Below are 27,995 nucleotides of genomic sequence, written 5' to 3' on the forward strand. Positions count from 1 at the left end.
TTTTATTGCTCTTTAAGAGCTGGTTTTTCTCAGTCTGTGGTCAGCGTTTTGTCCTAACCCCCCCCCCCCCCCCCGCCATATGTCCTCGGCCTCATTTTCACTTTAATTTCCTGACGCCGCCTCCCTTTGCTCAGCAGCTCAGGATCTTGATGAAGGCCCGTCTGAACTCGATGTTAAAGGTGGTGTAGATAATGGGGTTGAGGGCGCTGTTGACGTAGCCCAGCCAGGTGAAGGCGCCGTAGAGCATCGGCGGCACGTAGCACGTCCTGCAGTGGGTGTTCAGGATGTGCGTGACGAAGAACGGCAACCAGCAGATGAGGAACACCCCTGGTACAGTTGGAAGAACGACGACGACGGCAGTGGAGGATATTAAATGGGGACAAGGGCGTGAGGAGGGGAGGAGAAAGTGGAGCGAGAGGAAACATGAATGGTAAATGTAGGGAATTGGAGGATGGAAAATGGAAGAGAAAAGAAAGAGAGGAGTTCATGTTAATTGTAATCACATTAAAACACCAAACATAGCTTTGCAACTAAATACAGCAGGGTATAATAATCTTTTTTAAAATTAGCAGTGAGTAATTGATCCACTAATTACATTAACATAATATCAGCTACAAGTACAAACATCATGTGGTCGTTCAAAGGTAACAGAAATGTTGTATGTAACAAGGCTATACGAGAAATACTAATTATAACCTGTTAACGCGAGGCTATTAGCATCTATATATCAAAAGGCAACATTAACACAACAACGGAAAAAATATATACATACATATTTGTATGTATGTATATGTATATATACGTGTTTATACATGTATATGTATATATACGTATGTGTACATGTGTGTATATACGTATATGTATGTATGTATATCTATACATATGTTTTACTTTTATTTACAACGGTGTCAGTTGTTAGAATGGTCATTTTTACATCATTATTTTCATTAAAAAAAATATAATTATATAACTGTGTGATATTTGTGCAGATCTGTGAGAAACAAAGATGTTCTCTTCAGTCTTTACAAAAACATGTTTACAGATTAAGACAATAAGTCTCAAATTTTTTTATTGTTGTTTAAATCATAAATGGGCCAGAAATTATTCTGTAAGTAAGTGCTTTTGCCCATTTTTCAGCACCAGATTTTGCATGTTTAAAACATATTTAAAATAACATATGTTTGTCCGAAAACAGGTCGGAAAATGGAAACTACTGTACGTACAGGCATTTTTCCAACTCCCTTCCAACTTCTCAGCTTGACACTGTTGGAATTTTCCTGATAGCACAAACCGTCGCGTAATTACAGTAAAGCAAAATGGGCAAACGCGTAGTCTACGATGCAGTCGGTGTTAAAGGGTGAATCTAAAATGATATTTTGACACGCATTTTGGTTTTTACCAAATATTGCACCCCCTGTGATTTGTAAAATGCAGTCGGCTGTGTTGCGATTTCAATAAAATTTCAATTAACACATTTACATACATCTATATCTCTCGTATGTAAATCTCTCAGAATATGGTGTTGGTTTCCGCTTCAGTGATTTTACCATTGGCTAATGAGCGAACGCCGTCTAATCACAAGTGATAAAAGCTGTAAAAAAATACTAAAGAATTCTCTTGAGGGGGTGAAGGCTGTGTCAATTATCTTTGTGAAGTAGATACGTGTCACGCTTGAAAGGAGAAGCCTGATAAAGGCCCACTTACTGATTTATGCCAGTCTCAAAGCCCAATTAATGTGAACGTGTGGTCGTGTGAGGTTCACTGACACTGAGTCAGTGCCGGAAATCATCCAGAGACTCCTTCTCGCTCTCACTCAATACGAGTTAAAAAAACTCAGGTCAGCTACGAGACGTTTGTCGACTGCTTAATCTTCTGCACAAACGCAGCACGAGGTGAAAATCAATGTTTTTTTTTAGCTGCCTTTGTGTCACCGAGTGTAATCTGAATGACGGACGAGCGTCGGCGAAATGACGGAATAACACGTTTAAACTCACTGATGGAGGCATCAGTCGATAACTCCTGTGTGATGGTGATTCTGGTGTCACAGAGTGAGTGGTTTACAATTCTCTGCCAAAACAGCAAAGACGTTGGAGACTGAAACGCGGGTATTGATCCTTGATGTAATGAGGCTAAAATCTGTTTTCTCAGTACGATTGGGGACTTTGGAAACAAACATATTCCCCTCCTCTCCTGAGGGGGCGCTGCATCAAGAATAACGGAAAACTTGCTCATCTGTTGATTAAAGCAGTGCGTTAATTGTGATTTTCGAGAGCTAATTCCTCGTTCGCTCTCCATGTCTGACATTTTTTTGCGATTATGACCATGGGCGGGGCTTAGGAAGCTGCCTGCCGATTGGCTACTGAGTTTTAGAACGACTGGAAGTAGTGGCAGTCTGTGTGGAACTCTGATCTATTTTGTTGGATGTCGACAGGGGAAAACTTCAGAAAACTTCAGTTCCAGACAGACAGCGACTCCAAGCCCGTGACGACTCGCTCCAAAACTCAGTAGCAAATCAGCAGGCAGCTTCCTAAGCCCCGCCCCTTGGCGAATATCGCAAGCAAAAGTAAGACGTGGAGTGAGAACGAGGTAAAAGCTCTGATAGAAATATGGTCAGACGAAAATATATCACAATTAACGCATTAACCAAAAGATGAGCAAGTTTCCTTGTTCATCGTTTGTCTCGTCGTCTTCTTCAGTAATTCCTCATGCAGCGCCCCCCTCAGGCGAGGAGGGGAATATGTTATTCAATCGTACTGAGTCTAGCAACGCAAAGAACAATCACACTTAAAACACAATGATCCCTTTGTTACCTGGGATTAAACCTCAAGGTTTTTATCGTGTAAAGAAAACATAAAATCGTTGCATAATAATCTCACCCTCACGGTAATAAACTGGTTAAAAAGGGCCGGTGGAAGTGAAATGGATGAATATTGGCCTGTGTGCGTGCACCACTGTTTCCACTGACACCGCTCTAATGTAATCAGCCACCTCCTGATTACGTTTTTCTGTCAGCGCCGTGCTCTGCTGAACCAAACCTAACTGGACCCAGGTTACAACAAACCTGGCTGATAATTGGAGCGTGTGGAAGTTGTTTCAGGAGCTCCGAGCGTGTGTCTGGACTCGCGCTGTGAACCCAAGGCCAGTCTGACTTATCTTGACATTTCCACTTCCCATGCATCCTGCAAATTATACAGCCATCGCTTCCAGGGCCGAGGCTCTGAGAGCAGTGGTAAAATGTCCTGTTTCAGGTGTTAACCTCACTATTTCCCCCCTCGTCGCTACTCACCGAGCACAATGGCCAGCATCTGCGTGGCCTTTTTCTCGCGCGCGTGCATGCTCCTGAAGCGCTGGCTGCTGGTGTGAGAGTGCTGCTTCTGCTGCAGCGACGTGTGCGTGCGTCCGTTGGACAGATCCTTCACCTCGCAGCGGATCATGACGGCAGGCTGCTGGTGCGGGCCGTCCCCCCCCTCCTCCTCGTCGTCATCGTCCTCCTCCTCCTCCTCCTCGCCGCGCTCCTGCTCCAGGTCCATCTCGGTGCGTCCGCAGGAGGCGTGGCTGATGCTGCAGTAGTTCTGCGTGTCCACCGGGGGCAGCGCCGAGTTCTCCACCGGCCCCGTCTTCGGGTGTTTGCGCCACAGGCAGCGCGAGAGGAGGTTCGGCTTGGAGGGAGTGGAGGTTTCCACGCTCTGCTGTTGGGACAAAATGGCACGAAAAAAGAAAAGTTTTCTAATTAAGATATTACCATAATATAATTATAAGTAAAGATATTTAAATACTTAAGCAGAATTAAATATTTAGTCATCTCAGCACGTACATATGCAATTAACAGAGCTGAAAACTGGTACATTAACTTGAATTTTTCAAGCAAATTAGTTTCCTAGATAGTTTTTAAGGAAAATTAACATATCACATTTTACAGTACAGATCTGCAGAGGCCTGACTGATGATTCTTCACTATTTAAAACGTGCTGTGACGTCCTTTATGTTTGGGAATGACTGCACTGTGCAAGATTCAGACAAAGTAGGTTTCAAGGTGTCCAAACCTTTTTTTAAAGGTAAAGTTTCCACACAAATGCACTGTTTTAGAGCGGCAACTAACGATTAATTTCATGATGAATCATTTGGTCCATAAAATGTTTAAAAAAAAGTCGAACAGTGCTTTGTCCAAAATGATTCAGTTTTAATGATTTCGTTGTTATGTGGAGCAAAGAAGCGAAGAAAATATTCACATTGAAGAAGCTAAAACGATCAGAAATCTTGTTTTAATCATGAAATTTATTATCAAAATAGTTGACGATTAATTTAGTAATCGATTAATTGTTTCAGCTCTACACTGTTGTATAATAATTGTATTGTATTGAAGAGCATTTCCTTCACATCTGGAGTCAGATATCACAATAACATCATCAGATAACGCGAAGTGACTCGTCATCGAGATCGTGATTTTCTGCCCCAGTCTCTCCAGGACCATAAATAATACAATATAAAACTGTTACCCCGGGTTCTCCAATTTCCTCCCACAGTCCAAAAACATGCAGATTTGGTGATTAGGTAAATTGGATGCTATAAATTGACCGTGGTGTGGATGGTTGTTTGTTTCCATGTCCCTGGTCTGTCCCGTGTGACCCTCGTTGAGGATAAAACGCTATAGATGATGAATTCATTCATCTATAGCATTTTTTTGTGTGTGATGTGAGCGATTTTTTTTTTTTTTTTATCTTTGAGCTTTGGTTTCTGTCCTGCAGCTTTAATATCTGCTTCACACTCTCATTAAAAAAAACTTGGCCAAACCTGCGAGGCAGCACTTTTTTTTTAACACGCTGGAGCAATCAGCTGCTGGAGCGAGCGTGGTAAATTCTCTTCTCGGGCGAAGTTCTACGACCGGACAAAACACGCAATTTCGGCTTGAAAACATCAACGCGTTGTAATCACAACACTGTTCTGCTCTCTCTCGGGTTATTGACTCTCCTAATCTTCTCCCGTGTAATATCTATTCGGAGGTTACCTCGATTACATCCGAGCTTCTTCTGTAGCTGAAGCTGAGCGTCGCTTAAGTGGGAGATAAAATTCAGCTCGTGCATCAGCGTTGACAGAACCCAAGCGGCTCCTTCCATGTTTTTTTTAAATCGTGGCTGCGCCGTTAATATTCAGCACACACCTGAAAATGTCACCACACTACCTCGAAATGCTAATTATTTTCATTGCTCTCTTTCATTCAGCAGCTATGGCACCAATGTACCTCCCTCCCCCCCAACCCTGAGCTGTGATTTCTTTTCGTATTTCCAGCACAAACATTGCATTTTTATAATCTTTTCATTCTCACACAGTCCACACACTAATTTGAGCACCGCAGAGGATTATGCAGCTGCTGCTGCTGCCGAAGGTCTATCAAGATCTTTCTTAGCTGATGAGTGAGGAAAGAGAAGCCGTTTCCCAAATAACAATTCCCAATTCCTCACACCTGAGCTGTGACCGCACAGCGGAACGGAGAATTCGAGCTTTACATGTGAACGCGTACGACGAGAGACGGACCGACCAACGTGGGAATCTAAAAACAGAACCCACAATCTCACAACACGCCGACACAGTCAGCGTGAGAGTGAAGAGTTAGGCGTTCAGTAAACTCTGAATGTGCTCAAAATGTCTTCAAACCTGATCCTGCAGTTTTTCTTTTTAATTTTAATTAATTTTTACGTACCACTTTGATCCTTATAGGCGACAGGTCTTGCTTCGCCTTTGCCGTATCGTCTTGTAGACAGGTCTCCTAAGGGGAATCGGAAAGTAATTCAAAGTTAGAAGATATATTATATTATATATAGCAGGTAAAACCTCCACCTCTCTTAATCCTCACACCCCGCCATCAGCTATAAGTCGCACAGAACCTTTTACTTGGAAATGTCATCGCTTCGTCGCCCATTTTTCTTTTCGGAGGAAATCTGACTCGAGAAGAAATCAAGGAATTAGCGCTAAAGTTTTACGTGTTTTCAGTCGCTCTTGAGCCACAATGGAAATAAACATTAAATCGGTTGAATAAGCCGGACTCTGCTATTTCCTCTGAACTAGAACTCCTCCACGAGCACAAACTGAGGCACAACCACATGCAGATATCCATAAGGAAAGAAAATCATATTCAATCGTACAAAAGCCGAGATTATTGGAAACGAACGATCCGCTGTAATGCTTTAAAGACGGTGAAGAACACGGCGCGATGTCTCATTACCAGTGCTTATTAAGATAAAGCCATTACCGTGTGATTAGTAATGAAGACGATCAAAGAAGACACGAAAACATGACTGAAAATAGATGACATCCATTTAAAGGACGCTGTCACTCTCACCACGATATGCGGATAGTAGGGAAAAAAAAGAGGAAGGAGATTGCTTTTTAATGATGATTTCACTTTAGTCCTTTTAGCTCCTCGATAAATGGTAGAAAAACCAGATGTTATTCATTTTCAGCTTCTCTTGGCTCATTCTCCACTAAGGTTCTGGACGCCAAAGATCAAAATGACTTTCCTCAAGTAATTTTCAGCTTTCTTTAAACCTTTATTTGGTAAACAATGCATTTAAAGGTGCATTATGTAATAAATCTAAAGCAACTGGCCATAAAATCCTCCTAATATGTCACAGAGACTCAGGAAAATTGTTCATATAACAAACTGAACTCACCAACAACAACAGTACAGACAAAATATTTGCATTAAAAAAAACATTTTGCAGACTGAAAATCATGTTTATGTTTTGAAATCATGTTTTGGCATGTGGCGCCACCTACCGCCGTCTACCAATCATTGCAGTCAGTAGAGTCTCAGCTGCCGAGCGGGTTGCCAGTTACGTCAAAAAACGAAACCTCTGTATTTTGAATTTGAATGTAGTAACCGTTTTTGGCCACATTCTTACATAATATGGCACCTTTAAAGGTCCAGTGGGAAAGACTGCAGATTGTGACAAACTGGTGACCTTCACATAAGAGAACAGAGGTTGTTTGTTCTTCCTTTTACGTAACGAGCTCCGTCTTCTTCAACAAGCGAGGTGTCGTGAATACCTGCACCGTGTACGACAGGTCCTCAAGAGTACGGTGAGGAACAAGATCCAAGCCGTCAATACCACGCTGCTAATTGCCTCGACAAAAAGGAAGAGAAGGACAAGGAAGCTCCTCGCCGTGTTTCATTCTTAAGTCCAGCAGCCTGAGGTTGTGCAGTAAGTGGAAGGAAGGAAGGAAGGAAGGAAGGGAGGCTGAGGACTCGTGAATGTCAAAGCCACTACCTGAGATGAAACAATACATCACAGGCACTAATCATGGCTGCACAGGAACAGGCCCCAGAGCACCAGATCAATAGAGGCTGGAGTTTACCACACCAGACAGAACCCCGGGTGTAGGCAGTGTAAAAGACGCCCCTGAGACGGTGCATCACATCACAGCAGGGCGTGAGATGCTGACTGGGGAGGCGTACAAAGATTACCACACAACAAAGTGGCTCCAACAGTGCACAGAAACATCTGGGCCCCGTGTATTGACTCGTGCTCCCAGGGTCCGGATCTCGACATAGAACTACTGACGGTGGAAGTAGCGGCTTCGATAAACAGCAGAAGAGGACCGATGTGGCAGTGGCGAGCAACAGCAACGTCAAGTAGAAGGAACATGAGGAGCTTGAGAATTACAAGGGGCTGAGAGAGATTGTTCAGCGACTCTCAGCTTAAAGGCACACAAAAAAAATAATAAATAACAGAACAGAACACTTAAATGAGACACAGGAAGTGGGGAGTAAAGACGCGTGTGGACCCAGTGGTGATAGGAGCACTAATGGAGCTTTTCCACGACGGTGGTTCCAGCACGGCGCGACTCGGCACGTAGGAAAATAAACCGATCACCCATAAGAATCTGAACTGAACTCTTTCTAAAGCAGGACTATGCAGTATTTTTACCCTAATATAACAGCTTCAGACTCATTGTGATGGTTAAATGACCGCTTTTCCACTACATGGTCCCAGCACGACTCGCCTGAGCATGGTATGTTTGTTTTTTTTGCTTTTCCATTCGCGATAGTACCTGGTACCTTTTTTTAGTAGCTGCTTTGACGAGGTTCCAAGTGAGCTGAGATGATACCATATGTGACGTCATCAGACTGTCGGACCACTAGTTGCTCAGAGAGTCGTGAGTGCGGCACAAGAATCAAACCGAAGAATCAAGCTGAATTCCTTACCGTAGATCAGTGAAATGGACTTAAATATCCCGCTTTATTGCGTTGATCTCCAATATTTTGCAAGGAAATGTCTAAAATCTCAACATTTAACACAGGAGTATTTAGCAACAGCACTGCCGCGATCGCTGTATTTCAGTTCACGATTCTGTGTACAAACGATTCAGTTACAACAAAAACAACTGCTTTACAAGTCACTAGTCGCTAGTTCTTGTGTCGCGTATGAAACGAAGTCACGGCAGTTTCATGCAGCCGTGCTGTGATGACTCCGCCCACTTTAAGGCGATACTATCGTAAAGGAAAACCCTCCAATCTGGGTCCTGACTCCAACAGAAGACCATCTTTCTGTTTGACTTACACATGCAGTCATTAAAAATCCTCCTCGCTAAACATCAGCCTGTCAGCAGTGTCAGCGCGAGCGTGTTAGCATTAACTGTAGCACATTACAGTCGCGTTGTGGTTCCTCGGTGCAGCTTGGCTCACTGTGCTGAACAGAGAGGAGACACTGTTCCTGGAGAAACTAAGACTATTTTTAACTTGACAAGTGAGATTAATTAAGAAAAGCTTTAGTTTCACACGCTGACAGTCGTGCCAGCGACTTTGCAAACCGAGCTGCACATTTGCATTTTTTATCTCTGTCCCGTGCTCAAAGGTAAAGCAGTCTTTTCAGGTTCTGTCTGACGTCTCCTCCAAAGCCAGGGGTGAATTGTTGTGGCACTTACTGAGTGTTTCTGCCAGCGGCGTTCATATTTACAACAGTTCTATGTCACGTTTTTGTGTGGTGTGATTGACGAGGTGATCGGGCTCTGAGCCAGGTTTCATTGTGTACACATTGTTAGTGCCTCTAATAAAAAAAAGGGTCGACTATAACGGTGAACTGAATTAAATTTACTCGTCAATTATAAGTGTTCATAGTACAGTGAAGGAGAAAGAGACCATCTCAGAAGAATTAAACGTAGCAATCAAATCATCGTCAATCTTTATCAGTTAGTTAAATAGTCAGGTTCATAAATGAGTCCAAAGTAAAGGCTTAATTATTTCTTAAATAACTCTACGGTTGCAAATATTACTCAAACCCAGAAATTAGCAGCTAAATTTACATCAGCAGATAGAGTCATGAATAAAAAGTCAACCCTAAAAGTGGATTTAAATATATAATATACTAATGTGCATATTATTCACATTAGTATATTATATATTTAAAAGGAGAAGTTTTTGGTCTGGATGCCCTACAATTCTTAATCTGAGTGGGTCAAAATGTGTCCCTTGTTAGAGACGTCCTGGACAATCAGGGAGCTACAAAGACATTGTGATGCAGGAGAGGGATTAACCTGAGCCACAACCTGGCAACCCAAAATAGTTCCTATAAGTGGGTTATACCTTAAATTATAATGTTTTTATTTATCACTAATCCTTTTTTTACCAATCGTTACCGTAACTCTGAGACTGTTTGCGATTTTTATAAAATTCAAAAACTATTAGGGCCTTTTGCCCTACACTCTTAGAAATAAGGGTTCCAAAAGGGTCCTTCTTAAAGGCCTGAGGTTCTACCTGGAACCATTTGCTTCTGAAAAACCCTTTCCCGAAGAAAGGGTTTTTCAAGGGTTCTTGGTAACACTAATGGTTCCAGTAAGAACCATTTTGATCCAGAAAACCCTTTAAAAACCCCTTTCCTGAATAAAGGGTTTTAAAGGGGTTCTTGGTGGAACCCTCCAACCCTCCCTTTTGGAGGAGCCAAAAAGGGTTCTCCTATGAGGACAGGCCGAAGAACCTTATATGGTTCTACTTGGCACTTTTATTTCTAAGAGCGTATGTCAACCCTTATGTGGAGGATAAAGCGGTAGAAGATGGATGGATAGCGGAAAGCAGAGAATTAGAGCTTTGCACCCATAGACTTGTCATTACGGTAGAACCCTCAGGACTTTCGCGGAACAACCGTCCAATCACAGCCAAGATTCACCAGCGCGGCACACGTTTGTGAAGTCAGAATCTTAGAACCATAATTCCTAAACGGTTGAATCACTAGGAGATATCGGAAGTGAGTTATCTTGGAAAAAGGGGCAGAAACACTCACTCATTGGACATTTTTTGACAATTCTACAGCTATAAGAGGGTTCAAAATCTGACCACAGATGGCGGAGTAGAGCCGGGCTGGATCTTCCCGCTGGCCTGGCCAAAGGTGATCCTCTTCCTCCGTCTCCTGAGGAAGACGTAGATGCGGATGTAGACGAGCAGCGTGACGATAAAGGGCAGGTAGAAGGACACCACTGACGAGTAGATCACAAAGTCGGGGTTGGAGATGGAGCACACCATAGGGTCATCTGAGACAAACGGGAGGGGGTAAATATGTCTTATTAATCACTAAATATATACTGTACATTCTCCACTTTTAAAAATGACCTTATTCTCTTTAATATTCTACATCCATTCTGATCTGTACAGTACAGACGCAGCTGTGACTGATTTGACGGTAATTGCGTCGTACATTCAGGATAAGCGACCGTTTGACATGCTAATTATAGCGCGTATAGCAATTTCTCTGTCAAGGGGAATATAATATCTATCAGGTGAGCTATTAGTGCTTGCAAATCGAAGTGACACAGGCTGTGAAACGCACGTTAGCGACATGGACAAACTGAAGAAGTGATCTGCTTCTCCCCTGGATGTTCCACCAGATCAATATCACATGCCTCAATTCACGGAGAGAAGGTCATTAGGCAGTACAGACGCAATTATTTACATTCAAAATATTTATTTAAGAAAAAAAAAAAAAAAATTCTCGTTGAGCGTTGAAATTGAGATTACCCCCCATTTTCGTCAGTGTCGTAGCTTTAACCGAATCACGAACCTAATGTGAACCCATTCATGCCCCGACGCTAATGCATGGCTGCATGCGGACAAAACAGTGGGATTCCATCACAATCAGCTGCCATTGTGAGTGTAAGTGGACTAAACCGAATGCCTGCATCTCTGTGAAAAAAAAAAAAAAGCTTTACATTTAATCTGACTGATGCTCGTGATTGTGTGCACGCAGTCATGCATCTGTGCTGCAGGCTACTGAAATCAGATCTACTGTTAATGACTCTCACTTTTCTCAGTCCATTTTATTTTTCTCCATGCGTCACAACAGCAACATACACTACCGGTCAAAAGTTTGGGCTCACCTATACAATTTTTTGTTGTGTTTTCCATTAAAAGTCAGACTTTTATTCATCAAAAGAGTTGCAAAATGAATAGAAAATATAGTCAAGACATTGATAAGATTAGAAATAATGATTTTTATTCCAAATAAAGAACCAGCAAAACTGTTTTCAGCTGTGCTAACATCATTGCACAAGGGTTTTCTAATCATCCAATAGTCTTCTAACGCTATTAGCAAACACAATGTACCATTAGAACACTGGAAATGGGCCTCTATACACCTATGTACATATTCCATTAAAAAATAGACGTTTGCAGCTAGAATAGTCGTTTACCACATTAACAATGTATAGAGTGTAGTTATGATTAATTTTATGTTATATTCATTGAAAATAAAAGTGAATTTACTTCCAAAATAAGGACATTTCTAAGTGAGCCCAAACTTCTGAATGGCAGTGTACATGGAGTAAGTTTCAGTAATCAACAATCAAGCACAAATTAAATGAAAGAATTAAAAGCTATTGGTAGAGAGTTTGCATATTCTCCCCGTGTGTGTGTGGGTTTTCTCCGGCTTCCTCCCACAGTCCAAAAACATGCAATATGGTTATTTTTAGACACTCTAAATTGACTGTAGGAGTGAGAGTGAATGGTTAAAATTTGGTTGTTTGTCTCTATACGTGGCCCTGTGATGGACTGGCGAACTGTCCAGGGTGTGACCCCGCCTATCGCCCTATGTCAGCTGACATACACTAGAAAATGGATCTCTACTAAAAAATTATTTCAAAATTTCTGTTAAAACCATTTATGGACATACTAATAAATGAGTAGCAGCTTTTACCGACGAAACCCATGAGTAAAAACAACTCATACAAGGCTGAATCCATTGACTGAATCCCAATATTTATTTTATTGGGTTGTAATTGCCAACAAGGCTGAGTTTGCTGCCTCTCGAGTAATATTTTTTTGGGGGAAATTACTTCAATCAGCCATGACAAAAGATCAGGACTTTGTCGTACTAACCATGTCTCGTAAATTGACTCAGTAATTTGGCGGTCTGTAATGTCATTTTGAGCGCATTATGGCCCTGATTTTCAGAAATATGACGGTGCCTTAATGCCGTCTATTTTTCGCCAGAATTCCAAAATCAGAATATTGCTGCACTGACCTGTGGTGTTGAAGCCAAACAGCAGGGGGCAGGAGACGGCGAACGCCAGGACCCACACGGTCGCAATCATCACAAATACTCTCTTCCTGGAGCGGTGGGTGGTGTTGTACAGGACGGGCATCACCACAGCTGTGTACCTGCAGACCCACACACCGATTAGTGTCAGTCCGGCTTTGACGATGTGCACAGGAGATGGGTTGTGACATGTGAGTGAAAGCAGAGTGCTGATACTGCACAGTGAAAAGAGGGCAATAATTAGACGGGAGAAGAGAGTGTCCCTGAGAGGATCTGGGCTTTGGGGATGCCAAGAAATATACTGCTGTGAGACAGTGAATAACATAAAGGGCAACAATGGAGATGCAAAGCAGGCGTTTCTATCTCAGAACAATTTGGGCATTCAGCAATAAACAGTGGTGGAGCTCTGATTTAGCAGTTAATCAACACGGCACATCGGGACTGTGTAATGAGCCCCGGACAACAGCATTGGCTCAGAAGAGGCAGCAATTACACTGGACCCCCGACCCAAAATGGACGTGATGCTATGTAGTTTAGAGCCAGCAAACTGCCATGTTTGTTTATCCTCACCGGTCTAATTAATCTGGTTCTTCTCTCGGCAAAATGCAGGACAAAAAAAAACCTGGAGCCAAACAGACGCAGAAGACGACTAAAAATACTTCTTTTGCACCGTCTTTAGACTTCTGTGTCGCGGGAGCCCGAGATGAAAAAGTGGAGTGGCGGAAAATAATGTGTTGCACATGGTTTATTGATCAAATGCTGTTTCACGTCGTCTCAGCTCGGAATAAAAAAAAACAAAAAAACAAGGCTCTATCACAATAATACATGACCAACAGATGCTGTGAGCACTTTGACAAAGACACACGTCACCTCCAAGTCTGATACAAGTTTCCTGCCTTCGAACAGGAACGGCTTTCGTGGAAATGTGTTTGTCTCTCTGAGCTTAAAAATAAACAAAGCTGTCACACAGGTGATGCAGGTGTTTGTACTATCAGTGGCGTAACGACGCCTCTGGGTGCTTTGCATTCAATTAGCACGTGTGCATGTGATACTGTCTGATAATCAATCACAGAGAACCACAGGGTGCTTCGGCGCAAACTCATCCCTCAGAAGCAAATGATGTGTTTTAGGCAAAAACCACTGCAAGACAAACACACACACACACACACATACATCCCTGCAGGTTTGTAGGAGAAAATCAAGAGTGAAATAAAGTGTTTATGAAGCTAATCAATCTCCATATTGCTGCTGCGAGGTCACTTAGGATTTAAAACTGTTGTGTCATTTAGAGAAAGAGTTGGAAAAGCTATAGAGAAACGCAAAATCCCCAGTAGGAAAAGGATAGGATTGTTTTTGCACTTCTCTGGTGCTTAATTTAAATGTGTATTCAAATCTTCAAAAAACAGCAGAATTCTTTAGAAGGACGGTGGCTGTGTGCTTCAAACAGGGGAAGCTCATTTCAGGCCCAGGTTTATTTACGCATAAATTCCGCAAAAGAACGTCAAGAACAAGGAAACGCACTAATTTTGTCAAACTGAAACGCCATAAAAGTGTTTTTAGTTACAGTGTATATGCAATGACCAGATATTTGTCATTGTTTTCACTCACAGAATCCATTCCTCCCTTTCAGGCAGTTCCTCCAATCATCACGCAAGAAGCCCAGCGTCCGTGCCCACCTACTGCTCCACTGACTCCCATAGAAGCTGAGCTTCCATGGAAGTGGAATACGAACATCATGTAAGTTGATCCGTCATCCGCGATAAACAGATTCTGAATCTAATTGCGCACGTTTTATACTGAAATACACAACATGGTACGTATTTGACTACATTTTAGAGGAAGCTGAGTGTATTTTGATGCTTTGCTTGAATTCTGAAACAAATACCCCGTCTCCATACATGCTGCATAAATACATACATCCCTGGTTCATGTGCACTTTATTTATTCTCTGGAGTTTAACAGAAGGGTGTAAGTTCTGCGATTCCAGAGAGGCTTTTACATTTTAAATGTGATGCGAGAAGAGAGAAGTAAGCAAATAAATAATGTAAACACAATCTGCAGTAAAGGTTCGAGCTGATGCAGTAGCTTGCTCTGGAACGTCAACACGATGCACGGCAATTAGACGTAAACACAAGACAGTCTAAACCTAAACCTGTGCAGTAAATCTCCTCCTCGCTTCCTCACCGTCTCATTTTGCCTCACACACACACACACACACACACACACACACAGTTACACACACATCTGTCAAGCAAAACATGGAAATGTTGTCCTTTTTTTGTCCCTTCCAAGTTTTAAAATATCTATGAGCCTGAGCAGCAAACATGGAATTCTCACGTGGCTCACATTTATAACGGTGATGTCATGGCAACAATGGCTGTAAGACTCACACATGCGTGCGAACCCCCCCCCCCCTCGCGCGCACTCACCTGTCGATGCTGATGGCGCACAGGTTGAGGATGCTGGCCGTGCACATCATCACATCCAGCGTGACGAAGATGTTACAGTAAATTCGGCTGAAAAGCCAGGCTCCGCCGACCACCTGCGGAGAGGACAGACGGGGGCAGATTAGCACGGCGCGGGTTTTCTCTTCGCCTTCACCACCGTGAAAGTGTGAAGCCGGGGCACAAATGAATGCATGCACAATTCTACATGTTTGCAGGAAGGCCAAGAGGAAGACATGACGCAGTCGACAGTACGTGCTAATGTGAATATTAATTAGCAAACGACAGCACCGTGATGGACGACGTAGTTAATGACATAAGCATGTAATTAAGAGGCGAGGTTGGGAGACCTGGGTGTGACCGGAACCTCTCATCTCTCAGGGGGAGGCACATTAACCCCCGAGCGAAAACCAACAACACCTCAAACTCCCACAACTCCATCTTCATCCCCCCTCCCTCATGTCCACAGCCGGCTCCTCCTCAGACTGACAGGCTTTCATTTTGGCTTCATAACGCCTGGTAATAACAGTCTGACAAAGATAAATGGCATCCAATCTCCATTGCCTGACGAGTGAGTCTCTTAAAGCTGCACGGAAAGGAAGTATGTTCGACACCTGCCTTCAGAGACACTCGAGGAAGCAGGCACGCACTCACACATTCACACGTTCTGAGTGAGGAGAATGTATTCTTAACATCACAAGAAGATGCCTAACATAAAACCAAGTTTAAAACCTGAAAAACTCCCATTTTAGTTTGTACAGACTGGCCATTGTGTCCTCAAATGGTTTATACATTTGAATATGAACATAGATTTTCATGATGTAAAGGTTTGTGTACTTCACTGTCATTTTTGAGTTTAGTTAGATTTTAATTCATTTGAGTCTGAATATGCGGCGTTCTGATCAACACATTCTCTGCAGAGTGGAATCTCTGGTGGACGTATTCCTGTCAGATGTCATTGGATTTGCCACAAACCTTTGGCCTACCCACAATCCACCTGTTGGAGTTGGAGTTGCAGTAGAAATCTCATCTGCTAGCTACAGCCTGGATGTCCTCTGCTAGCTACACCCTGGGTGTTCTCTGCTGTATGGGTGTCCAGTTTGGGCCTCTTCGATCGGCTACAGCCTGAGCTACTTCGACAGACATGGTAGGATGCAAATCGACACCACCTGCATGTCACTGCAGGTAGCACTAAACATTATAAAGTTATTTTTCTTCATGATTCTCCCCCCCACCCCCCGGCTTTCTGCCTTACCATGACCTTTGAGTGAAACCCAGATGCCTTATGTCCACGTCTGGTATCTACAAGCTGTGCAACGTCCTCACTGGGATGTGAGCACTATATGGATGGACTCGTGTAAATATCATTATAGACTTGATAGCCTGTGGCTAGAGATGTGGCAATTGATGGTTTTATATATACATTGGTCCATCCTAGGTAAGGCAATCTATCTCAAATCCATTCTTGCTGCACTCTCCAAATCACCTCCTAAAGTTTGAAATTTAGCTCTAAACACTGAATTGACCAGTGGTCATTATTGAACTGTTGTTGGCCCCTGTTTCTGCTTCCACTGACACTTTATCCTCTTTAGTGCAGCTCTCATCTCAACTGCGTTTGAAGGAAATCGCCCTCGTAGATGATTTTAATTGGCAATGTCTTTCATCTGTGTCTAATTAAAGCACATTTTTAATCTCACACAGATCATTGAAAGCGCCGCTCGTCTCAACCCTAAGCATGCACACAAATCTTCTCTTATCGATCTTTTTTCTCACCAATATGCCACACAAATACTCATCAGGGGTCTTTGTTAATGATCTCAGTGATAATTGTGTAGTTAAGAGAAACAAAAATCCTCCGTTATATGCCTTGTGTTGCTAGAAAAAGACCTTTGTGAAGACCTTTCATCACAATTTATTTCATCTTAACTCAGTTCGTATTTTAAGTCCTAAATGATGTTGTGGAAGCCTTTGGATGCCAAGAATTACTGTGCTTCGCTTTTCATCGACTTGACCAATGCATTTGACACCATCGGTCATGAGATCTTGTGTCTGAAGCTGTCAGATATAAGCCTGTCAGACCGAGCTGTTAGTTGGTTCTCAAATTATCTCTCCAATCGTAAGCGATGCGTGCAGCTCAGTGGTCTTTCTTCCAGCCTTAGCACCCACTCTTTTCACTATCTTTGCCAAAATACAAATGCATCTGTATGCAGACAATACTATCGCCTATTTCTCTGTATTGCGCTCTTGTATTTGAACGTCTGTAGTAAGCATTTGAACATCATTCAGTTTTAACTGTTGCACGTGCTGACAAAAGCAAGATAATGTTGTTTTCTGGTCCAAAAAAAGAAGGTACCGGCAATTCTTCCTTCCTTTACATTATCTCCTCTGAGCCCTATTGAGCTTGTGTCGTCTTACAAACACCTCTGCATCACTGTCTTCCTTTTAAACCCCACATTGACTTTCTTTTCAAGAAATTGAAATTGGGTTTCTCCTTCAGCAACAAAGCCTGTTTCTCTTTGAATGCTAGGACACGTCTCGATTATGGAGATATCATTTACATGAATGCCTCTGCTCAATCTCTTCTCTTGTTGGACGCTGTCTTTCATGGTGAGCCAGGATTCATTACAGGCTGAAGGCCTCCTCGCACACCATTGCACTTTGTACTCTGTGGTCAGCTGGTCAGCTGGTCATCATTGTCCATGCATCACTGGTACAATTTCATTCTCAAATCTATAACAGGCCTGTTGCCCACATAATCCTCCTGCATGTTACATACTCGGTGCAGTCATAGCTTATGTTCCCAGGACTTCATCATTGTCAGTGTCTCATTAATCTGTAGAGTCGTCTAAGCTTGATTCCCTTAGTGGATTTCAAAATGTTTTTAGTCACTAGAGAGGGCATTTTTTTTCAGAAATTGCTCCATCTCCTAGTATTTTAAAGCTCCCATAGACCGGAAGTTCCAATTAACGCTGTTTTTGGGTGTATATCTGCGCGGTCACCTCGTTTATTAAGCCACTGCTGAGAACGCTGGGTTTTATTGTATTCTCGGGCTCTGCAAGCGGTCTGAAAAACCCTAGAATCGTGACGAAAGTATCCCGTCTCCTGAACAGCAGATCCTCCTGCTCCGGGCACTAGTCCGGGTACATTCGGTTGCGTACAGTAGATACAACAGAAGAAGAAGGACGTCTGTTGTGGAGGTGTTTCACTTGTGACGGTGTCTTCTGAAGTCGTAAAGGGACTGCGGCGGGGAGTCGTGACAAAGCCATTTTTAAACCTTGTTAAAACAATGTTTTGATGATGAGTAGCAGTGCATCCACCGTTCCAGAGGGGGGAGCTGCGCTTCTGAGAGCTGGCGTGCTAATTACGTCACTTCCAGGCACCTGGCCAATCACAAGATAGTTGAGAAAGCTCTCGTTAGCTGGCCAATCACAACACAGTCTGTCTTCTGGGTGTGAGATTTCAGTCTGAAATATTGCGGCTCAGGACAGTGTTGGAGAAGACAGATTTCTATCGGCTCGTTTATAGCAACTAGGAGTTTTTTGAGCATAAAAACAAGTTAATGTATGTAAGTAGACCTCCATAACTAACATATATGTGCAACAGGACCACTCTATGTGAGCTTTAAAACAATGTTTTGATAATGAGTAGCAATGCATCCACCTTTCCAGAAGGGGGAGCTGCGCTTATGAGAGCTGGCGTGCTAATTACGTCACTTTCAGGTACCTGGCCAATCACAACACCGTCTGTCTTCTGGCGGTGAGATTTCGGTCTGAAACAGTGCGACTGACGAGAGCTTCAGTGAGGAGAGATTTCAGCTCATTTACAGCAACTAGGAGGTTTTTGACCGTAAAAAACAAGTTAATGTATGTAAGTAGACCTCCATAACTATATATATGTGCGATAGGACCACTCTATGGGGGCTTTAAGTTTCTGTAGTTCTGTGTTGTACTGTTGTGTTGTGCTTGACAGGTCTTGACAGATTCATCTAAAGAACCTAGCAAACTGCCGACCTCAGGCTGTTTTTTTGCCTTATGTGGAGAAAAGAAGCCAGAGTGTGTGTATATACGGTAGATATTATAGTGATATATTTCTTGACAAAAATACATTAAAGCCCTTAGCAAACCCAAGCATGGAGTTTTCGAGATATGTGGGTGCTTATTAGTTTTTAATTTTTACTCCTCAGGCCATTCATGCCTTTGTTTGGTCGTGGTAGTAGAGAGGGAGACTGGAAAGTTTTTTTTGGGGGGAAAGGAGGTAAATGTTCCAACCAGGCAGGAAAAAACCAGGACACACTGCTCTTGGGATTTGTGCCTTGGAGTTGGATAGTGAGTCGCACAAGATGTGGGTGTTTAGCGGGTGGGTGAACGAGATGGGGAGGGGGGGAATGAAAGGAGCAACCAAGTCTGAATTATGGAGACCAGTATTTTTGGAGCTCAACCCACTATCTGTACGACACGCTAATCTGGTTTACAATGCAGAAGAGATGAAGATCAGCATATTCAAAGCAGTAAATAAAGAAAAACTAAAATGAATGGCTTCAGAGGGAGGCGCCTCTGGTGCTCACTATTGGTCCATAATTCCCTGCAAAAAGCAAAGCAAAGCAAGGAGCTGCTGGGAAGAAAACGCGATAAATTATAGGGGGTTTGAAGGAGCAGCAGAGAAAAGCTCTGAAAAATCAAACTACAAATAACAGCTTCGGAAGATGTGTATTTATAATCTTGTTTGATTGGCAGTGGCGCAGCAGTCGGAGTTTTCTGTTAATATAACAGTTTCAAACAGTATATTCTGTGAGAATTACTCCAGGGTGTGCGTCCTCTGCTGCAGCAGCTCTCGGGGTTGGGCTGCATCGATTCAGTCCATTGTCTGTTTGATCTCTCGAGCAAATGATCAAACTCTGTGGAAGATCCATGTTCAAACCACTGCTGTGTGATGTCATTTAAACATTTAGCTTTGCTCTTTTTAAATCGTTGAAAGATCATTGATCCTCTCCAACAAACATATACAGCACAGTACTGATACTGTGATATATATATATATATATATATATATATATATATATATATATATATACAGTATGCCACTCATGCAATCCCTGCAAGCGCTAAGAAAGAGGCACACGTGGGTAGAATTCGAACACTGCGTATGAAAGAAAGGACTGTGACTCATATCGACTGAGGTTATGTGATCTATGCAATGTGTATGCACATATTTATCTGCAGTATTGGTACCGCGAAAACACAAACTCGGGTTTCACGACCTGGTAGGAACAACGTGAGCCTTTTGTTAAAGGTGCCATATGTAAGAATGTGGCCAAAAACGGTTACTACATTCAAATTCAATATACCGAGGTCTTTTAGGTTTCGTTTTCTGACGTAACTGGCAACCCGTGGTTGCTCGGCAGCTGAGACTCTACTGACTGCAAAGATTGGTAGACGGCGGTAGGTGGCGCCACATGCCAAACCATGATTTCAAAACATAAACATGATTTGCAGTCTGCAAAATATATTTTTTTAATGCAAATATTTTGGATGTACTGTTGTTGTTGGTGAGTTCAGTTTGTTATATGAACATTATTCCTGAGTCTCTGTGACATATTAGGAGGATTTTATGGCCAGTTGCTTTAGATTTATTACATAATGCACCTTTAAGTAAGTAAAGCTTTTTAAAGCTGAGAGAGCAGAGCACGCGTCCATGTCCTGGTGCATTAAGTGCATCAGTGGTGCTGCTGGTGCATCACCACCTTTTAAAGAGTTCCTCTTTATAGGGTATCATCATCATAGCTGGGTTAACATGTACGACGACAAAATCGCTCTGACACACTGCCCCTGCAGCTACAACCTGTTTATTAAACCACACTCCCAAAATACACTCCCCCATCTGGAGTTAAGTAATACGGGTGACAGTTTCACTCACGGTGCCAGTATGCATTCATTATTAACAGAGACTGTAACAACAACACTCACACAATAAACAGGCAAACATCCCTTTAAAACGCCATTATGTCATAATACAATATCCCGATCCAGTAAGAACCTGATGCATGATTCTGTCTTTGACATGTTTCTACACTTGACGCACTTCCTCCAGCATCACTCGAAGCCGCTCTCAGACTCAGCATTCCTCGGTTTTCAGACATAGAATCTGGTTCATCATAAGCAAGAGTTCACATCAGTTGAAAATTGCGCATGATCGGGGACGACGTTACAGTCGACCTGGCCAAGATTCGGCCAAATATGGCTGACATTTGTGATAAATGTTTCCAGGCTCCTCGCTGACTGACTGGCTCATGTGTTTTGGACTCGTCTGAGACACAGTGGAGTGCTAAGAATCTCATTTCAAAACAATGTTCACAAATACTGGACTTGAGACGAATGAAAGCATCCGAGGAGATTGCCATATTTGGCGCATGTTTGCGAATGACACCAAAATATTTTGATTGAGAAAACTACTTTGAATTACATCTCTGATGTCCTGTCGAGGATGAGTCCTAATATGGAAGAAATCCGGGCTCTCATAACCAGATTCACCTCTGTGTGAACTTTTTTTTATTTTGGATGAATTCAACCCTTTAACACCTAAGCCTCAAAATGTCCACCTGGACATTTTTTTTTTGCTTATTTTAACCATAAAAGGACCAGAAAATTATCCTTTGAGTAAGTGCTTTTTGCCATGACCTTTCATATCTGTCAGTTTGTATTGTTTGTTTTTTGTTGAAATAGTGTATTAACAATTTAAAATGTAGAAAAAATAAAAAAATTAGCAAATTGATCATTTCCTGAATTTCAAAAATTCATTAAAATTATTCCTGAAGAGGTTTGCAAATATTTTCAAAGCATCCTTGTTAAGGGCCATGCCGACTATTATGATGGTAAATTTAAAGTAATTCCGAGAAACTTTTTGTTTTTGAGAAGAAAGCCAGCTCACTGTCAAAGTGTATCAGGGCAAATGGATCATTTTCTGAATTTGAAAAATTAAAAAAATGGAGTTCTAGCTCTTTCCTCACTGGTGAAAAAGACGCTGATTCGTTGGCTTCCTGCAATAGCGCGAGTGAAATTACTGCAATAACCACATAGTGTAAACTAATCACTAGCTGCGCCAAATCCCATAGAGAAAATCATCAATTTTAACATCCTGGCACACAGGAGTTGTTTATCCACTCCTGTCTTCACCAACAGTTCAAATGTGCTATTTTGCGACTTCTTAATTTAAAATACGTTGTTCAGATTCACCTTTAGCTTAGATTTAAGATTTAGCAAACACAGAATTGCCAAAGGAGGGAGCGGTCGACCTACATCTTCCATATTCATGAGAGTTAAAAACACTGATTTTCTCAATGGGATTTGGTGTAGGAGAGTGAGCACCATGTCAGACTCGCGCTCCCCACATACCTCAAGCAAGTTTTTCCTGGTTGTCTCGACTGTTTTTAAAATACTTGCTTCCCAGCAAGTATTTTGTAATTATCTTCCTGAAAGATTTTGTGATGAAATGCAACAGACGATCGATTAAATGAAAGAAGACCGACCTCTTGCGCTACCAATCAGCTGTTTCCATGGTCAGGTTGTATATTTTATTGGGGCAGAGCATCATAAATTAGGACTGTGTGTGCTCTGCCAATACGACCTCTTCTCTCGGATAGAAGTCGTACAGATAAATTGTGCCACATAGAGATAAGGTGGCTTGCTCAAGGGTATGAGGAGCACCTGCTGAGGTAGGTAAGCATGATACTCTGATTCTCTCGTCCTGCCAAAAACGCGTTGGCAGAAGCAAACCGACAACCCTCCAGTCGTGGCAATTTAATCTGCTGTCCTTCAGGGAGAGCTTGCAGGCCAAGTTCAAAGTCTTTACAGCTAACTTTTAAAGCTGCAGTGTGTGACTTTTGGTGATTATCTTGTTGTTGTTGTTGTTATTTTAACTCTGTTTGGTTTTTGTGAACAGAAACATACATATCATACTATTCTACTGGGGTGTTTTTGAGCAGGTAGAAGTCAATTCTGAAACTTTATTGCTATAGGACAGTGAGGGAAGCTCTCCTAACTAAAGGCCCTGCAAAATCGGGGAAATTCAGCGTTTCTGCGAGTCGGCAGAGCTTTGGGATGATGTATGGGCCGTTTTTTGATTGATAGTGTTGTAGAAAGTTGTTAAGATCAGGGTCTTTTTCAATTAAAACTATAGTATACTATTATAGCGTTTCCTAGTTCCATTTCCTCGCCTGTTCGTTCATTCTTATCAACATGGGTTTGGTCGTGGGGTCGTACTGAGAGACACAGAGTCGCGTGGAACTGATTTGACAACGGTTTGGATGCAAAAGACACTTGTTTACATTTAAAAATGACATACAAACAGATGTAGAAACTAGCGATGAAGAAACTTCAAAAACGTGCATCACAACCTTTCAATGATTTGTTCCTAATGGGATTGTAGATTTCTTACACTACTGCTCAAAAGTCTGGGGTCCTTATTTTTGAAGGAAAAGCACGTTTTTTCTACGACTATTCTAGCTGCACATTTTTAATGGAATATGTACATAGGTGTAGAGAGGCCCATTTCCGGTGTTCTAATGGTACATTGTGTTTGCTAATCGTGTTAGAAGGCTATTGGATGATTAGAAAACCCTTGAAAACAGTTTTTCTGGTTCTTTATTTGGAATCAAAATGATTATTTCTAATCTTGTCAATGTCTTGACTATATTTTCTATCCGTTTTGCAACTCTTTTGATGAATAAAACTGTGACTTTTAATGGAAAACACTAAAAAATGGTATAGGTGGGCCCAAACTTTTGAACGGTAGTTTACACGGGCATGACTTGTAACCGAATCCCTCTGAGGTTTTCCTCGTCTACCTTACTTCACCTCTCCTAGGATGTGATCTTTCTTCAATTTGACAGCTTCACTCTCTGCTCACTGACTTAATTAATTATTACTTCTGGTTGACCTACTGTTGAGTCTTCTGCACACTGTGAGGAACTGGACGGCCACTCAAAACACGACTGGACTTTGCACCAGAACATCCTTAAATGTTGCATCAGTGCCCTTGAGCAAGACTTGGTCTCTCTGAGATTAAAGGAGGCATGAGCTTCTGCAAACAAGGCACCTGCGGCACTTTTTTTTTTTTGTCCCCAGTGATGTGTTACTTCTACGAAAATGTGGGAGCCCGAGGGCCACGATGAGCACTGGAACAGTTAATAGAGTTACTCAACAGCAAGTGGCACAAGGGGGGGGGGGGAATTAACAATTAGCAGAGAATCTGTGAAGTGCAAATAAAAACGAACAAGAAGCATAAAAAGCTGTTTGCCTAAGATGTCAGATTAGACGGAATTTACGGGTTGAAAATGGCTTTTATCACAACTTGAAGCTCAGTGAATTACTACCTCCAGGGAAGTGACTTCATTAGACGTTAATATTCAATGCTTCCTTCAGCAATTATGTATAAACGGCATTAATAGTGAAGCACCGGTCTGTCTAAACTACCCTTCATCATCATTACTGTCCTCCTTTCAGCCACATAATTACCACTAACTTACAAATGACCTTCGTCCTTTATGCCCTCTGAGAAAGTCCACTTTGTCTCCCACGCGTCACTCTGTCCAAACGTCTGTTTCACGTTCTGATTCTCCTCTTCTGACTTTCTCACCTGTCTCTCAGACACTGATTCTATTACTAAGGATGCTTATGCAGTGTGTAGTGAAAATGTAATTATATTGGGCTGACTCTGCTCTTTAGATTTGAAAAAATTGACATTGTAAATATTGAAAAGAAGAAACACTGACAAACGATAAATCTTTAATTTGAATTAAGTTGGTGTTTTAGAATCAGTTTGAGCTTGAAATCTGTTTGACTTTAACCATCTGGAGAGGAATAAATAAATAAATCAGTGGAAACTGAACGAGAGCTTGTTGCATGTTTCAGCTGCTTAATATACGTCATGGAAAAGGTTAAATGGAAAGATTAAAAACGAGCAGCGAAATGACACGGCAGCAAATTGAATAGCTAATAGAAAAAGGGAAAATCAGCGGGGAAATGGGAAGGAAATGACCCGGTTAAATGCCTGCTTATTTGTATACTTTAAAAATCCCTGTTTTAATGTGATGAATTTAGTAAATTCTTTCATCTTCTTTCAGATTAAACTTCTGCCAGTCATGCGATATCTTATTCAACAGTGACTTTGCTCTACGATATCTTTGTAGCTCTACGTATGGCCAATAGACAGACTTCCCTAATAACTTTTTAAACCACTCACTCTCCTGCACCAAAGACCATCAGAAATCTACATTGTTATCTTGTGGCAAGCAAACACTTTATGAATTGAATATAGCAAAACACATTTTTCTATTTTATTTGTCTGAAAATACACTTTTTGTTTGCAATGATCGGAATTTGGTTTGCTCCGACTCTTTTTGCGTTAGCGCTCCCTGATTTGTTCTTTGCGCCGTGGTTTTTTGTTTGCGATTCAGCTTCAATTTGTGTGTTTTGATTTTGTGGCTCACTTGTGTTTGCTCAATTCATAAAGTTGTTGTTTGCTTCTTAAAAAGTCACAAATCTAATTCCATACTTTCCTATCTTGTTTTTTTGTACATATATGTCACTTGTAAGTAAAATAAACTAGTGCTGGGCACCTTAGCGTTTCCATGACGACTGACCGGAAAAAGATGCACTTGACTCCCGATTGTTAAAATGAGTCTCTAAAGTAACGCTCAACTTTAAAAACAGAGGCACACATACGCAGTACACAGGTACGCTGGTTAATTGTAGCGCTGCTCTTTTCGTTTAAGAAACAGATCGCTCCAGTTCCACTGTCGGCGCACTAACAGCGCTAAAGGAGCTAACGGAGCTAACTGCTAAACGGTGCCTGGACTCCATTGCTGCGACACGTAAACACGGCGTCACGTGCGTCTTTTTCCAGTCAGTCATCGTGGAAACGCACCATGCGTTAACATGCGATAACATTGGCGCCATTAACCACCGTTAACGTGCCCAGCACTAAAAAAAACCCACATTTGAACTTACAAATGGAGGCAACAGTGGATTAAGAACTGTATGCCACGATGGAATAACAATAATGAAATAATTTGGTGTTTATGAAAGCCTCACAAACTTGTTTCGAGCCAGTAAGGTCTGTCTAAGCTAAGATTGTGTAGACTTAAAGCTGTAGTATGTAAGTTTGTGACACACACACAAAAAGCCCGTCAGCTCCACACGACTCTGTGTTTCTCACTCACGTCGTGTCTCCATCTTGTGCCGCGTGGCCACATTCCCATGATGCACACACAGGGAGGTTTTTTGGTTCGTTGTTTTTTTTTGTTGTTTTGCTTTTTTTGGGGGGTCAAGGCAACAAAGGAAGCAACAGCAACACTGCACTGCAAACGAGTGAAAACACACTGAAAGTTTCATGAGTGAATTCTACTGCACAGAAACCCATCGCTTGTGCACTCCCTCAGTCACATTTGACATTACTGCTTGATGAAGGAGCGAGAATGGTACACGGTTTCTGCTCATGAGGACAAAAACAGAGGCAGAATAATAATAACACCGGCAAAAATAGTTAAATACTGCAGCTGGCAAGTGGCTAGAATGTGTTTTTCCTTATCCGCCTGTTGGCAGTCATGTGTTCAGTGAGGATGAGTGTTCATATCTCAGACAATGTGTCAGACACCCCTGAAATATAATTTCTTTGGAACATACACTACCGTTCAAAAGTTTGGGGTCACATATACAATTTTGTGTGTTTTCCATTAAAAGTCAGACTTTTATTCATCAAAAGAGTTGCAAAATGAATAGAAAATATAGTCAAGACATTGGCAAGATTAGAAATAATGATTTTTATTCTAAATAAAGAAGCAGCATAACTGTTTTCAGCTGTGCTAACATCATTGCACAAGGGTTTTCTAATCATCCAATAGCCTTCTAAAGTCGGATTTCCACCGGGCACGTTACGGCAGTGGAACGGCGCCTTGGGAGCCAGCAGTATTCACGGAAAATCACGAGATAAACCTGAACGGACGCGAGTTTGCGAGATCCCGCGATAGACTGTGTGTATAAAGGAAACAACAACAACACAGCTTCTTTCATTCTCCGACATGGAAGAACTGTTGATCTGGTGTCATAAATGATTTTATGTTTCTCCACTTCAACAATCAGTCTCTCGTCGTACATTATGACTCTCCGAAACGCTCTGATCAATTGCCTGTTACTACCTGGTAGCACCGGTTACGACGTAATGTTGATGTGAAGTTGCGATAGACTGTATCACCTGGGTATTGTGTTTTATTTTGAAAGGGGGGAGGAAGTGTTTTACTTTGATTCTGTGTCGGACTTCCTCTCTGGTGCGATCTGCTCTGTTGAGCTTGGCGCGACTCAGCAACAGCAAAAATAGAACTGCTACCTATCGATAGCGTTGCGGCACACATTGATTAAAATGTAAGCAAACCGTGCTGCCCGGTGGAAATCCAGGGTAACACGATTAGCAAACACAATTAGAACACTGGAAATGGGCCTCTATACACCTATGTACATATTCCATTGAAAACCAGACGTTGTATAGAGTGTATTTCTGTTTCAGTTAATGTTATATTCATTGGGAAAAAAGTGCTTTTCCTTCAAAAATAAGGACATTTCTAAGTGACCCCAAACTTTTGAACGGCGGTCTACATTTTTGAACTACATGGCAATCTGAGCTCATGGGGATGTGAGGACACCGCTGTCACCAGTGACACTGGTGCACACAGACACTCTGACCTCCTCACCTCCAGGTACACAGCCCACGGCATGACCAGCAGCGCCACCAGCAGGTCAGCTACGGCCAGGCTGACCACCAGGTAGTTGGTGGTGGTCTGCAGGGAGCGTTCGCGCAGCACGGCCAGACACACCAGCACGTTCCCGAACACGATGGCCAGGATGAGCAGCGAGTACAGCATGGCGTAGTAGTTGTGTTCCCCGCTGTCCTGGTCCGACGCGTCCGCGCTCTCGTTCCTCTCGTCCCATCCGAGTCGGTACGACTCGTTCCAGAGCCGCTCTGCGCCACTAAACGTCGCCAT

General features: G+C 42.2%; 1 protein-coding gene across 1 annotated transcript; it reads right to left on the bottom strand.

The window, feature by feature from the left end:
• Nucleotides 1–130: 130 nt before the first annotated feature.
• On the bottom strand, nucleotides 131–27,995 carry drd3 (dopamine receptor D3; the record flags this gene model as incomplete). Its single annotated transcript, XM_083901888.1, has 7 exons — nucleotides 131–327; nucleotides 3,287–3,689; nucleotides 5,699–5,764; nucleotides 10,328–10,521; nucleotides 12,507–12,643; nucleotides 14,951–15,063; nucleotides 27,705–27,995. The coding sequence occupies 7 exons, from the start codon at nucleotides 27,993–27,995 to the stop codon at nucleotides 131–133; spliced, it is 1,401 nt and encodes a 466-aa protein (XP_083758014.1).

Source organism: Microchirus variegatus (genome assembly GCF_963457635.1).
Source record: "Microchirus variegatus genome assembly, chromosome: 15".
In the NCBI taxonomy this organism is placed as follows: Eukaryota; Metazoa; Chordata; class Actinopteri; order Pleuronectiformes; family Soleidae; genus Microchirus; species Microchirus variegatus.